The sequence below is a fragment of the Staurois parvus genome, unplaced genomic scaffold (genome assembly GCF_062004578.1).
Source record: "Staurois parvus isolate SC_StPar_1 unplaced genomic scaffold, SC_StPar_1.0 ptg000020l, whole genome shotgun sequence".
NCBI lineage: Eukaryota > Metazoa > Chordata > Amphibia > Anura > Ranidae > Staurois > Staurois parvus.
The window spans coordinates 11,976,105-11,991,255 of NW_028317816.1; the positions used below are offsets into that span (position 1 = coordinate 11,976,105).

Sequence of the window (15,151 nt, forward strand, 5' to 3'; positions counted from 1 at the left end):
CCAGGAGCTCCCCCAGGATGTTTCACATTACCCACAGGGTTTAGTCAGAGGTCTATGGATAAGCCCCGTGGTTGGAGCAAAACACATTAAGGGCATGGCCAGGGGGGCTGAGACCACTTTTCATTCACTGTTCCAGTACACAGGCTGCATGGGAGTGTGGCATCTCTGAGTTGCATTCTACAAATCTTGTGTCACAAATGCACCCTAATAATGTTAGGCTTTACAAAAATATCCAGTCTGGGAAAACCAAAGTCACCATCCACTTTTCTAAAACTTGTAACATAATTAATAACCAACAAGATATTTAACATCTGATTGCAGCTTTCGTACACAACGTTTATTAGAAACCGATTGGATGGAGTTGAATGAAACAGAAAAAAAAATCCCAGAAGCCACAGAGAGATAAAATGAAATAAATAGGGTTAAGCCATGTCATAAGGACAATGTCCTTTTGTAATGCCATGTGAATGTGCATTAGTCATTGTGCAGCATAGGAGTTTATCAATGTTTGTTGAATGAATACCCTCAAAGGACTGTCAAATGTGCTTCTGTTTCTCTCTTTATCATGTTATTCAGTAGTGACAGCTTAGTACCAGCCTAACATACATTAACTGGCGTGATACATTCAATTGCTGCAAGAGGAGAATTCCCTACTTACTTCATGCATCACGGCACCCTCGGGACATGTCACATTAAAACTTGAGTAGCCCTGCACAAACAAGCTGTAGCAAATTGTTCGAGTTACTGGCATTTTTTAAAATAAAAGAGTTGAGATGTAAAGGGAGGGTTTTGTTTTATCTCCCAGCATTTGCTATAAAAGATTGATGATGGATCAGAGGATTTCAAAAAACAGATGCTCAACATAAACAATAAGAGAGCTTGCTGTCATTTCAGTTTCTGGCCACAATTTAAAAGACAAAATACAAAAAAACAGCTGTCAGTCATTATATCACATCAAAGAAAAAGTAAAAATGACAATTTAGGAATGCGTTAGGGAAGAGTTTAAAGGTATACTAAACCTTTCACACAAATATACCTAACAGTGTTCAAATTTAACCTTAAACTAAGCAATGGGTAAAGAAAAAACAGAGGGCGCACAGGCCTAGTGCATTACCATAAAAAATGTTTAATAAAATATAAAGTGTGTGTTGTACTCACAAACGACAATATAGTCAAGGCACATCATAAAGAACAGCTGGGTCAACACTGCGCTGAGTAACAGTCCGTAATAGGGAGTATAGACATCCAAACGACTGATGCGTTTCGAGGACTTGCCTCTTCCTCAGAGCCACTGATAGTACATCTAACACCATCAGCCTTTTGGATGTCTATACTCCCTATTACGGACTGTTACTCAGCGCGGTGTTGACCCAGCTGTTCTTTATGATGTGCCTTGACTATATTGTCGTTTGTGAGTACAACACATACTTTATATTTTATTAAACATTTTTTATGGTAATGCACTAGGCCCGTGCGCCCTCTGTTTTTTCTTTCCTCATTCAATATATTTGGATTTCCCCGGTCCATTTGAGGGCAGCAAGGTGTGCATGTTCCAGGACATTCTTAATGTGGTTGTAGCCTGCATCGAGTCCATCCCCAAGCGCAGGAGCATTTGTGTTTGCTGGTACTAAGCAATGGGTGTATGGGTTTGGTGAAATGCTGGAGCACTGAAACTGCATTGTTCACTTTGCTACTATATTATTATAAGAAATACTGCTCTGTATTTACTTTAGAGAATATAAGACAGAAAAGTTGCTCAGTTACCAGTGGGACGAAGGTGTATGGTGAGCTGAGCTGCTAAGAGAATGAACAGAGCAACTTCAATGCTTCTACAGTGAATTTTGAGGATGAATTGCTCCATGGTGCCTTGAGCTGCAGAGCAGAGGCAGTGAGTCAATTTACTGTATGTTAAGAATATGTACATACTTAGCTACCCATGGCCTGGTTACAGGTTTACTATTATTATTGACAAGCACACACAGTATTAAAAGGGTTCTGTAGTGCATCTTTACCCTGGAGGATCACTAAATTGCAGCACTGAACCAAGGGTACAAACAGTGATCACCCAAAAAAATACACCCTAGCACAAAGCTAACTCTAATCCCTCCACCCCATTATAAAAAACTGTATGTATTCAGAGTTCTGTGGATTGGGGTGATTGTTTATTGCTTGGGAATGCAGCATGATGCTGGCTTTACCTACAAGTAAAGACTAAGCATCCTTTTTAGAACAGACTGGGGTTAACAAACATTGAGGGATGTAAATCCAATGTTACAATATAGTAGCTAAGAGAGGAGACTTGCAACATTGTATCTTGTATGCTGACAGATCTCTTTGAAGTGCTGAAGAGAATGTCCTGATGGTTTGATTCTCTGCAGAAAGAGGGTGAAGTGTTAATAGAGTGAGGGCTATGTTTTATTTTATTATTATTGATGATTATTAATATTACTATACAAGTTTACTTTAACATCAACAGTTTGCATATCACTTTACCAAATAAAGAGAGACAACACAGTTACAATATATTTTAAAACTAAAGGGTTAGGAGGGCTTTGCTATTGAGAACTTCTAAAATGGAATGTGAAACAAAAGGTTGTAATTGTGTGGGAATGAGTTGTTTGAGAAAGTAAAATCCAGCTCTTAGCTTGAGATTGGATAGGATTTCCTGAAGGATTTTTAGAGATCTCCTTAAGGAGGACAGTGGAAGATAGCTGGACATATTGGGATAGGGAGTTCTAGAGGATTGGAGATCTTGGGAGGAGCTGGTCATACAGCTCTTTTGAGCATGCATGGAAGATGAATCAGCAGATACCCCCATGGCCTTCTTAACTTTAAGAAAAATAAAAGCTATTGGTCAAAGTTTTCAGCACAGCCAATCTGTCAATTAGAATTTCTGGCAGGTCTGAATGTAATTGACCATTAGTTATCCACTCCAAGTGACTGCTCTCCACTACCACTGAAACACTGGGCAAGCTGAGCCATCCTTGTTCAAAACTCAGGGTAGGAACAAGAAGCCACCACACCCCAGGTCTCACACAAGGTCTGAATGTGGCTAAGGAAAATCTTTTAACTTCTTGACTGTGGCCATATTTGTCCATTTTCTGAACTGAAATAGGTGCATCCCATCAGGAGATGAATTTCCTATTAAAAGTAATAGAAGCAATTACTCAGCCCTCATGTTCCCTGTTTTCACAGGCAGTACATCATCACTCTAATCCAAAGTGTCTCAACCAGGGTTCCATTGCACCCTAAGGTTTCTCTAGAAGTCATTGGGTTTTTTTGATGAACAATGTTTTTCAAAGAACAATTTTTGCCTCTCAGATTCCCATTGACACCATTGATCTTTTTGGCTATCTGTAAAGGGGTAAATCTTCCAAATGACTACAAGTGTAAGGAGCGTTCTTCCCAGTGACCATCACACGAATGCATCATGAGTTGTAGATACAGTATAGTCATTATTAGCAGGGGTTCCCTGAGACCAGTTAATTTGAGAGTTTCTGAGTTGGAACGGTTGAGAAAGGCTCTAATCTAGGCCCCTATTTTATTATTATTATTATTATTATTACTATTATTATTATGCAGTATTTATATAGCGCCAAAGGGTTTGCTCAGCGCTGTGCAATAGCAAACAGAACATGAGACAAGACAGAAACAATACAATACACGAGGGGTTCGAGGGCCCTGCTCTTTCGAGCTTACAATCTAGGAGGGAGGGGAAAGTGGTACAGGAGGAAGTGGCTGTGGGGGATGGAGTGGTAGGAGGAGTGGAGGAGGTCAGTTGTTAGGTGAGGGTGGGGTAGGCTTCCCTGAAGAGGTAGGTTTTCAGGGTGCGCCTGAAGGTGAGGAGGGTAGGTGACAGTCTGATGGATTGGGGTAGGGAGTTCCAGAGGATGGGGGAAGTCCTGGAGAAATCCTGCAATCAGGCGTGGGAGGAGGAGACCAGGGAGCTAGAGAGTAGGAGGTCCTGTGAGAAGCGAAGGGCACGGGTAGGCTGGTATTTGGGTATCAGGTCGGTTAGGTAGTTTGGGGTGGCGTTGTGAATGGCTTTGTAGGTCAGAGTTAGCAGTTTGAATTTGATGCGCTGGGCAATCGGGAGCCAGTGAACGGATTGGCAGAGGGGGTGGCGGATGTGGAGCGGTTGGTGAAGTGGATGAGTCTAGCCGCTGAGTTCAGGATAGACTGGAGTGGGCATAGAGTTTGTTTGGGTAGGCCAGTGAGAAGGGAGTTGCAGTAGTCCAGACGTGAGATGATGAGGGAGTGTACGAGTTGTTTAGTAGTGTCTGGGGTGAGGAATGTACGTATCTTGGAGATGTTGCGGAGGTGGAGCCTGCATGATCTAGATTAATTGGACGTGAGGTAGGAAAGAAAGGTTTGAGTCCAGGGTGACACCCAAGACTTTGGCATGTGGGGCGGGAGTGATGTTGGCGTTGTTAGTAGTGATGGAGAGGATGGGGGGGGGTGCGGGGAGACCAGTCCTTTAATTCTGCAACAAGCATTAGTGGGTGAGTGATAGCAATGAAAGTTGTGTGCCTGTGTTATATAATGAGATACAACTAAAACATGATCATTTTCTATGGGATGAGCAGTAATTAGAAATGAGCAGTAAGGTTTTTTTTTTCTCATCGCTGTGAACTGGAACCTCTCCTCCAGAATAACTGTATATGTAAAAGTGTGGGTGTGGAGTCATGGTGGTTATGGGAGAAGGGGGTGATAACAATGACAGATTGTTTATTAAGAGACTGCACCTGTTTTGAAAACATAACATAATATCATAAATAATCCTGTTAGTATGTTAGTTTCTCATTTACATGCTTGGCTTACATCCAGAATCTGGGCACACAAGTATTTGCAGAACAATACATCTGTGAAATGTTAATAGGAGATAAATAGCAGTGATTTATCTTCACGCACATTAAACATTTAAACTACTAGTCCAGCTAAAACAAATTCTCATAAATGCAATGCAGAGTGGAAAATGTGTTGTTCTTTAAAGGATTACTCCAGCTGACACCCAAAATTTCAGTAATACATATATAATAAAAAAAAAGCCATTAGGGTGCATTGTGCAGAGTGTGTACATTGCACACACAAATGATGTGTTTTGGTTTTTTTTCAGGGCAGGGTAGCACATATCTCTACGATACTTTGATGTGAACTGTTCCTGTTGAAATACATTACTTTTGCAATGTATAAGCGCTGGCATGCATTAATCAGCATATCTGGTGTGAATGGACCCTTCACCCTTGTCTACATTACTTTTGCATGCATTGTAAAGTAACGCTTCAAAAACTATGGAGCTCTATTACAGAAGATAAATCATGTCACAAGTAAAAGCCTGTATGTTCTGGATCAGCAAATTAGCTGTTACACACAATGCAGTTCAACTTTACAGCAGCCATACTGCATAAACACAGAAAGCTTGCCTTCAATACGTGAAATCATTTACTAATAGCACACACAAAAGGAATTAGGGATTGTGGCTCACAAATAAATAAAAGGAGATAACCTGATAGTTTCTAAGGGCCCAAATATACGTATGTGTTTTGGCAAAAAGTGATGCACGGTGTGGTGCACTGTGGGGCCATAGATTTTGCAAGCCACCCCAATGCACCAAGCCAGGGCACCATATTGAAAACACACAGAATCCCATAAGGGCTTATTCAGACAAGCAATTAATCTAATTCATTACCATTATGGGTTACGAATAAGCTCTGTCTTTAGTGTGAACCACGTTTACCTGCCAATCCTCCCTGTATTTTCACTGTTTATATTGGTTTTATCTTTGTTCAATAAAGTAGATTGCAGGGGCGGACTGACAACTCATGGGGCCCCTGGGCAATAGGGGATCATGGGGCCCCTGTGTCCTTGCCCAAACTCAAAAAAGCCTATGAAGAAGGTACCAGGGGCATGTCATGGGGCCCCCTACTGACCCCGGGCCCTCGGGCAGTGCCCGAGTTTCCAAATGGTTAGTCTGCCCCTGGTAGATTGTTTGTAGTGCAGCCAATTGGACGCCCTTTGTTCTCATCTATGCAGCACAAGAGCTGGGCTAGCACCTACAGGAGAAGTTGTGTTTAGAGTTTGAGAGTTACCTTGGGCAGTGGTAAACATATATCCTACACTCAATTATTTATTTCAAAGAAGTCAAATCACCATCTTGAGCTGCTCCCTCCAATGTCTTTTATCTTGCGTTGGGTTTAGTCTAAACCCAATATAGGTGAAATGCATCAGAGGGAGGAGCTGAGGTGGATCATGTGACTTTTAGGAATAAGATAAAATAAAAATTTGTAACTCCTATTGGTAATGAATAAGCACTGTCTTTAGTGTGAAACACATTTACCTGTCAGTCCCCACTGTATTTCCACTGTTTTATCTTGGTTCAATAAAGTGGATTGTTTGCAGTGCAGCTGATCGAACGTCCTTTGTTCTCAATTGAGTTTAGGATGTTGGAGTGTGTTGATTATATCTTTCAGGGCACCACAATTCATGTACATTTTAGAACAATGCAATACAAAGGGAGAACCATCTGTGCTGTGTTATATAAATATGGTTTAGATAGTTTTTTTAGTGTTATGAGATGTGTTGTGCCAGCCATTTCAGAACAAATGAGCTACATTAATGCAATTGGGGTGTAGCTTAAAAAATTGCATTGCAGTGAAAATGCATGTAAGTTTGTTCTGTGCAAGTGGGCCATAAATAATGTTATTAGGTTATGTCCTGTGGTGGTTGAATGTTTTTCATTGATTTAAAATGGAAAGTTTTACATTTGAACACCAGATGGTGCTAAGTAACATTGGAAATTCTTATGATATTTATCACCATCTAGTGGTCAAACGCTGTACTTGCTCAGCAAAAGAAATAGCCTACTAACATTCATTTTTTCCCATTCTAACAGAAAGAATGTACATGTACTTTTAGTGGGTGAAGTGTTATGCACTTTTTTTATAAGTACATCTTATAGTGTGATTGGGCACTCTTTTTTTTCTTTATTCTGCACTATTCCCAATCTTTTAAACTCTTCTTTGCTTTACACAAAGGACACAGGATTTAACAAAGCTGGACCCTGAACAGCGTTAAACCCTGTGCTTTACTCTTTCTTGTGTGTGAGTTATCACCCTTTAAAAGACTTCTACTTATTTATTATCCTGTCTGAATCTGTTTATTATCCTCTCTGGATCACTTATTAATGTATACATCAAATCTCACAGTCCGAGTAATGGTAATAAACAGAATGAGCATTAAAGAGCATACTAAGTGCCAGCTAATCAGCATTGTTTTAATTCTTGTCAAGGTCATATATGCAGTAACGCAGAATATATCAAAAGCTTTTTTAGCAAGGATGATATCTTTAAAATGAACTCCTACAGAGTTGTCCTGTTCTCTACCGTAAGCCATGCCAGTGGTTGAGCTGCTCAGGAGGAGTGGGTTATAAAAAGATCAGAGATTTAAACTGCAAAGTAATTATCAACCTGTTCCTGAGCTCTGAAGACTGGATCGGTTTGTACAACACGAGTCTGCCGGCCACCTGCATGGTATAAAAGAAGTTTTATAGGCAACCAGCCGAGCCTTAGTGTATAGACCAAGTTAAAATAAACCTGTCATGACAGAAACACAGGGCTACCATCGTTGAATTTTTTTCTATAAAAGCCAGTTACCTATCTATCATGCTGATCCTTTTACTTCAATCCTTTGAATCAAACCCATACAAGAAGATGCGGAGAACTTTTCTATGACTTTCCTGGATCAGTGACTCTGAAAGTTATAAAGTCACCTTTTGAGTCATATGATGAATGTTTCCCAAAGTTGCTGAAAAGTTTTTATAATATTTAGTGTAAGTAGATGATAGTAGATCACCACCATCAGAATTGCGATGGGTTTTTAGCGGGCATAAGGGACAGTTAAGGATCCCTAAGCCCTGGTTCACATCTGCGTGGTCGTGCGGGCCGTGATTTGTGCAGGCATGAGAGCCCATTCATTTGAATAGACTCCCAAGTGCCCTAGGACAAGCAGGGAAGAAGTCCCTGCACTACTTTGGAAATTGCAGCCCGCACGGGAATTGAGGTTGTAATTTTCAGTGCGGGCGGAGTACCATTAGGATTAATGAAACCCACCTGTGGGTCCTGTATTCCTCTGTGTGGGTGGTGTGGCTGCAGGTATTTGTGCGGGGCCTGCAGCCACACCTCCCGCACAGATGTGAACCAAGGGTAAGACATTGGAGGGAGATTTACTAAAACAGGTGCACACAGAATCTGGTGTAGCTGTGTATGGTAACCAATTAATGTCTAATTTCAGCTTGTTTAATTACGCTTTAACAATTAAACCTAGAACCAGGTTGGTTACTATGCACAGCTGCACCAGATTCTGCGTGCACCAGTTTTAGTAAATCCCTCCTAGGTATATTTTTTAGTGAAAGAACCTGACTTTGACCTGGTATGAGACTGTTACATACCTGTGCTCAACTGAGTTCAGATTGGGAGAGAGTGGGGAACACTAAAAGCCAAACATGTGTTCTGCAGTGCTCAAGTGCTAATAAGGAACATGGTGTAGCAGAAGAGAGAAGAGAGATAAGCTCATCGTCTGCTGCTTCTCTTTCACTGTTCAATTACAGGCTGGGGCAGGGACAAAGCCTTAATTTCTTAAGGTTTTACCTAATTTCTTGCAGCCCACATAATGCCTATGCATTACGGATTATGGTGTGGATAAGCAGATAAAAGCAACAGGATGAGTAGCTGAAAGTATAAGCAAGCAAGCTGGGGCAGGAATAGGTAGTAATGCAAGCTATGACATAGCTGATGTTAGTATTCACAGAGCTATAATGAAAAGTCATCAAAGGCATCAAAGGCATTGTGCTGCTTAGTGTTCAGCATGGCTCTTACCCATGGCTCTGTTCTTCTGCTAGTATCCAAATTTTAAACCCAGCTCCACTCTGCTCATCCTACACCACTGCTATAGTCAAAGTTGCTTACATCTGTGTCCACAGCCACCTCTCATGTATTGAAGCTTTCACCCAGCATTACATGGCTCATCAGTACCCCGTGCCACCTAGCCATCTTCTGGGGTTGGTGGGCATGGTCAGGGAGGGACGTCACACCAGTGACATAAACTCTTTTTAGCTTTTTGGTAGGGCATAATGGTGGCTTCATCAGAACGTGTGCATTTTAAATCTGTTCTCATGCATTGCATGTAGGATAGCCCATTAATTTCAATAGGCTGTCCTACCGGTGAGAAAAATGGAGAAAGAGGACCATTTTATAAAACTGTGTCACACTGAACTGCATAGCGCTAGAGCACCATGAATGGCACACCAGTGCATCTGCTAAAGAGCAGTGTTTTCCTGTGAATGTTGGGAAAACACATAATTTTGCACATGTTCCCAACAGGCATAGATGTGAACCAAGCCTTAGCACCCGCATGACGCATATATGTGTCTATGGTTGGCTGAGGCTTCTGTGCTGAGAGAGCTATCACTGCATGCTCCCAGCATAGTAAACCAAACTGTCATAGACACCTCCTGATCTCAAATAATGGTCGGGAATCATTGGGACCAGCTCCCGATCATAGGACCACTGTCGCAGCCAGTCACAGTAGTCACATGATTAGGCAGTCCTTCCCACTTCCACCCAAGCCTACCTGTTAAAGACCTTGTTAAAGGGACACCAGATTTGGGTGTAAAAGGGTTAAAGGCAGTATAGAAAAATCAGGTCTTTAGGTTGGCTGTGTTGTCTAGCAGGTATGTGTACATCTCAGAAATGAACTGACAAAAATAAAAGCATTGTGAATGATAACACAACTCCCTTATAAATATTTCATCTGTGCAGAATGCTGACATTAATTTCTACTTTTTCTAATTTTTCAGAAAAATGTGACGAGCCTCTGGTAGTGGCACTACAGCCTCAATCCTTTAAAAGTTCATCGATCATGTCTGGGATTTATGCACCAGTATATGCTAAACTCAACAGAAGAGAAGGTATGGCCATTTCTACTTCTACAGTATTAAATGGAAGTCAATTTAAAATGATATTTTAGCTGAATTTTGTAAAAGTTAGGTTTGGATAACATAGAAAACAGTTATAACATAAGTTTTATTGCCGTCAGCATCTTTGTTGGGAGATTCACCTTTGATTTATTTTTTTTTCTTGCTGACATGGTGCTTCATCATTACACAATATGTGAATTTCACATGCTTATCTCTGGTGATCACACTTAGATATGGGATCCATGCAGGGTGGACTGACAACTCATGGGGCCTCCAGGCCATAGGGGATCATGGGGCCCCTGTGTCCTTGCCCAAACTCAAAAAAAAACTATGAAAAAGGTAGCAGGGGCATCTCATGGGGCCTCCTACTGACCCCGGGCCCTCGGGCAGTGCCCGAGTTTCCAAATGGTCAGTCCGCTCCTGGATCCATGCTTCATTATGTAGTATGTGTTGAAGATTGCCCCCCTTTACTAGATTACTTACAGGTAGAGGTCCATGGCAATAATCCAGCATGTTAAAGTGGAACTTCATCAGAAAAAAATAACACCTGCCAGATCACTTAATACTTGCCCCTTATGCAGGTATAGCCATGTAAAACATTAAAAATAAGTGCTTAGACTGTTTAAAATCCAGTAATACATTGTCTCACCCTGCTCTGCACATGATTAGAGGTCAATGTAGAGGTCAATCTGCTAACAGACTAAAGGTTTACTGCTGCTCAGGGGCTCTGAGTTTCAGAAAAATGTCAGCCTCCAGCGCAAAGAAATAGGAACAATGCTGAAGGCAATTTACAGCACACACTCATTTTCATAGCATAATTATTAATGTGGAATGTATGTTTCTCGCTAAAGAAGATTATTTTTTATCAAATTTTTATGGGTAAAGTTCTACTTTAAACGGACGGCAGGGTTCTGGTCAGCAGATCATTATTGGACCAACTCTTCATGGATGAGAGTCTAAGGGACCTCTTTAGGGTCCATGCACACCAGGGGCAGAAAAAAAAATGGAAGAACCTCTGGCAAAAAAAAAGCGGCATAACAAATGCTCTTTGTGAAAGTTTATGGGCATTTTCTTGTATAACTGTATTTTTCTAGAACATTCCACACTGCTCATTTTTCAATGTATGCTTAGAAATGCTGAACACTCCTAAATGTAGTGATTATGCGCATTTATTAGCAATAAGTGTTTTTTCTGAAAGCTCCTCTCAAAAACTCAATTCTAAAGGGGTTTTTTTTCCGGCCTCTAAACGCTCCTATGTAAATATGCCTGTAAACTCCCTAATATGCATGGACACATAGGGGTTGGTTTACTAAAACTGGAAACTGCAAAATATGGTGCAGCTCTTCATGGTAGCCAATCAGTTTCTAACTTCAGTTTGTTCACTTAACCCCTTGACGCTGACGTCACACAAATATGTGGCCTCACGGAAATGTGCTTTTTTCCGTGGGACCGCATATTTGCGTACCTGTCATTGTGCTGGGAGTGCGCCGCACAGCGTGCTCCCAGCACAAAGACCGCAGTGTCACTGAGAGCCCCGGGTCCCGTTCTAACGATCGGCACTCGGGACTCCCGATTCTGGGTCACATGATCGCTGTGATAGCCTCTGATAGGCTATCACAGAGATCAGTCACTGTGAAGCCCAGCCCACCTTGTTTTTTTCTCTCTCTATGAATGGAGAAGAGAGATACATTGTATCTCTCTAGCTCCTGGCAGAGAGAAAAAAAATGTTTGTAAAAAAAAAAAGATAAATAAATAAATATTAAAAAATAAAATAAAGAAAAAATACCAAATCAAGGTTTGGTCTAGTTCAATGCTAGGGTTATTGTTTGGGTCAGGGTCAAAGGTCAAGATCAAAAGGTCAGGGTCAAAGGTCAGGATTAAAAAAACAATTGGTATCAGTGTTAGTGTCAGTGTCAGTGTGTTTTAGGTAAAAAAACAAAAACAAAATGCACACTATTGTTTCTGGGCAGTACTACGGGTACAAACAACAAATAACATACACATATATGGTATCGCTGCAATCGTCAAGAGCTGGATAATTTATTTTGGGTTGTTTTTTGGTGGTAGGTTATGGTAGTAACAAGAAACACACAGCTAAATAAAAAAAATTTTTTTTTTTTACTATTTTGGGCCAGTTTTCCTCTGATAATAAAAAAAATCAGGAGATATCCAATACCATTTACCACCAAATGAAAGCCAAATTTGTCCTGAAAAAAACGAGGTATAATTCACCTGGATGTACAAAGTAGTTGTTATGATATGTACGGTTTCACTAACACATGTCAACATTGCAAAATTGTGCTTAGGCCTTTATATTTGTTTTACCCTTAGGCGTGAAGGGGTTAAGCATTGTCAAAAAAAATCTGGAAACTGATTGGTTTCTATGCAGAGCTGCATCAGATTTTCCACTCTGCAGTTTTAGTAAATCAACCCCAAAGAGTAACATAGAGCTGCTTTTAAAATGCCTGTATAAGCAGTATTTTTTATGCCCAGTGTGCATGGACCCTTAGGCCTCAGGTTTTTACAGATGCTCCCAGGGGCGTCTGGTGTTTTTTTTTTTTTTCCGGTCTCTAAATTCTTCTGCATGTTAGCCTATGTGTCCATGAAAACATAAAAAGTTAGAGGCGTTTAGTGACAGCAGAGTTTAGAAACAAGAAAAAAATGCTTTACGCCGTTAACGCCTGTAAGTGCGCATTGGGTGTTAATTAATTTCAATGGCCAGATTAAATAATTTATTCTGCCCAATGAAATGAATAATGCCCAAATACTTGGCGTGGGTAAACACAGCTAAATGTGTTACACACTTTTACAAGCGTCAGACTTTTTTTGTCAAAACTCTGCTGCCAGGAGCAAAGCTTATAGGAGAGTTAAAAAAAAAAGTCCAGTGTGGATGAAGCCTTAATGTTCACAGAGTGGAAGGTTTCACCCATTGGAGATCAGTGATCTGCGGTGAACGTTCAAAGGAAACCGATTTACTGCAAATCCTGATTCACCGAATTGCTATTTATTTATATATATTTATGTTGGGGCGATGACTCACTAAAAACTGATAAAAAAACTGATAAAAGCAGGAGAATAACATTAAAAAGGAAATATCTAAGTAAATACAGTATTTAGTGAAGTTATCCAAGACTAATCTCAATGGGCACGTTCTGTGAACTTTACTAAGTAAGATTAATCTCTAATTTCCTATTTGCATCACCTGTACTTCTGTCGGATGATCCAAAATGAGGGTGTTTAATTGCTCTCCAGCATGGTGATTACCTCTATGTTCAACAATTAATCACTTTCAGTGAATATAATGGGAAGAGTGATTAGTCATTCATATTACCACATTCCCTTCCTGTAGAACACCTTTGCAATGTAAATACTTAAAGGAAAATTTTCCCGAGAGAAACATGGAGGTTATTGTTCACGTTTTATTCTGCAAAGGATAGTTGCTTGGCTGTCATTCATGGGACACTAAGTATTCCAGTGAAGAGCTATGACTTTGCTCGGATTTTCCCGTTTTTCCATGTTTCTCTCAGGAAAAGATTACACCCTGTCACCAAACTAATCATTTCAAACAAGTGTATTTAGGGTTTTGTAGGGATATTTAGGGGGAACCTAACATGCTGTTTTTGATGCAACATCCCCCTTTAATATCCATATCAGGCCTAATGAAGGATTAGGATTTGGTATGGATATTTCAGGGGAACCCCACTTTTTTGGCATGAGGTCCCCTTTTAATACCCATATCAGACCCTAATCAAGGATAGGGATTTAGTACCATATCCCACCGTATGGTACCCCTCTTTTGGGGAGAGGGGTACCACCTCTTAAGTGGTGAACTTGTAGGAATTGTAAGATGTGCTGTAGGAAAATGGATATTTTTTTTTATCCTAGATATCACTTTCCAAGGAAAAAGCATAGCTGATAGTATCTGTCACATTACTGTATCGATATTGAGTCTGATTTGTGTGTTTTACAGACATATACACATCTTCAAGGGTTAAAACCAATGATTAATTTTGTAGAAAACAAGAAAGTTGACAGACTGTTAGTAACGCACATTTTCTACATGCTGTGCTGTTTTGATCGAATGAAGGAAATCATCTGGAAATTAAAAGGATTGCACTTTAAAAGACGGATAGAACTTTTGATGTGAGTTGTTGCTAGGTACCCTAAACCAGAAATGTTTCATGGTTGTATAAGTGACCTCAACTGACCTGTTAAAACTTCAAAATCTAAATATGACTGCTTTAAAATTCTCTAAAGCTATGATTTGGATGAGAGCTCCTTTTAATACAAGTGCACAATGGCAGATCTTGTTTTTCCTCCTATTACAGATTTACTTTAATCAGTGAAAATAATTTTTGAAGCCATTGAACATCTCACGGTACAAGAGATAAATGGCCACTCTGAGTAGATTTGGACTGGAGTGGACAGGGACAGCTGTAAGACTTAAAGTGGTTCTAAAGGCAGAAGATTTTCTACCCTAATGCATTCTATGCATTAAGGTAGAAAACCTTTTGGGTGCAACTCTCCCCCCTCTTGAGCCCCCCCTTGATGCAAGATCCCCCTTTAATATCCATACCAGGCCTAATGAAGGATTAGTCCCATCTCGATCCAGCGATGTACATGAGAGCGGTAGCTCTCCTGGGCCTCTCTCTTCTCATCTGCTCACACAGCAGTGGAAGTCATTGTCTCCTGCTGCTGTCAATTACATCTAGTGAACTAATGAGGAGAGAGCAGGGCCAAGCAGTGTGCTGTTTGTAAATGGCAATGACCAATCACAGGAGTGTGGCTCGAGAACAAGCCTGCTTGAGTGCCCCATAGCAAGAAGCTTGCTATTAGGGGCACTTGGCAGGGGGAGGAGCCAGAACTGCTGGCGGGGACCCAATAAGAAGAGGTTTGGGGATGCTCTGAGCAAAATCATTGCCCAGAGAAGGTACGTATAACATGTTTGTTATTTTTAAAAAAATACAACCTTTAGAATCACTTTTAGAAAACAATACAGATGGGTTCCTTTGTGGAATTCATTTTATATCTGGTTACAGTTTGATTTAGTAAATAACATAAATAGAAAATTGTGACAATTTTTGAAAATACCTTGGCATGGGTAGAGCAGAATAACCTTCCTCCTGTGCCCCTCTTGTTCAGCATCAATATTGGTAATGTAAGTACTGAGCAATTTTA

The 15,151-nt window shown here is 40.5% G+C and overlaps 1 protein-coding gene across 1 annotated transcript in view; it reads left to right on the forward strand.

Moving 5' to 3' along the window:
• CNTNAP2 (contactin associated protein 2) overlaps positions 1 to 15,151 on the forward strand; it is a 2,186,758-nt gene that overhangs the window by 604,850 nt on the left and 1,566,757 nt on the right. Inside the window, exon 2 of the mRNA XM_089687345.1 lies at positions 9,854 to 9,964. Coding sequence (XP_089543471.1) covers positions 9,854 to 9,964 — 111 coding nt within the window. The remainder of the gene's footprint in view (positions 1 to 9,853; positions 9,965 to 15,151) is intronic.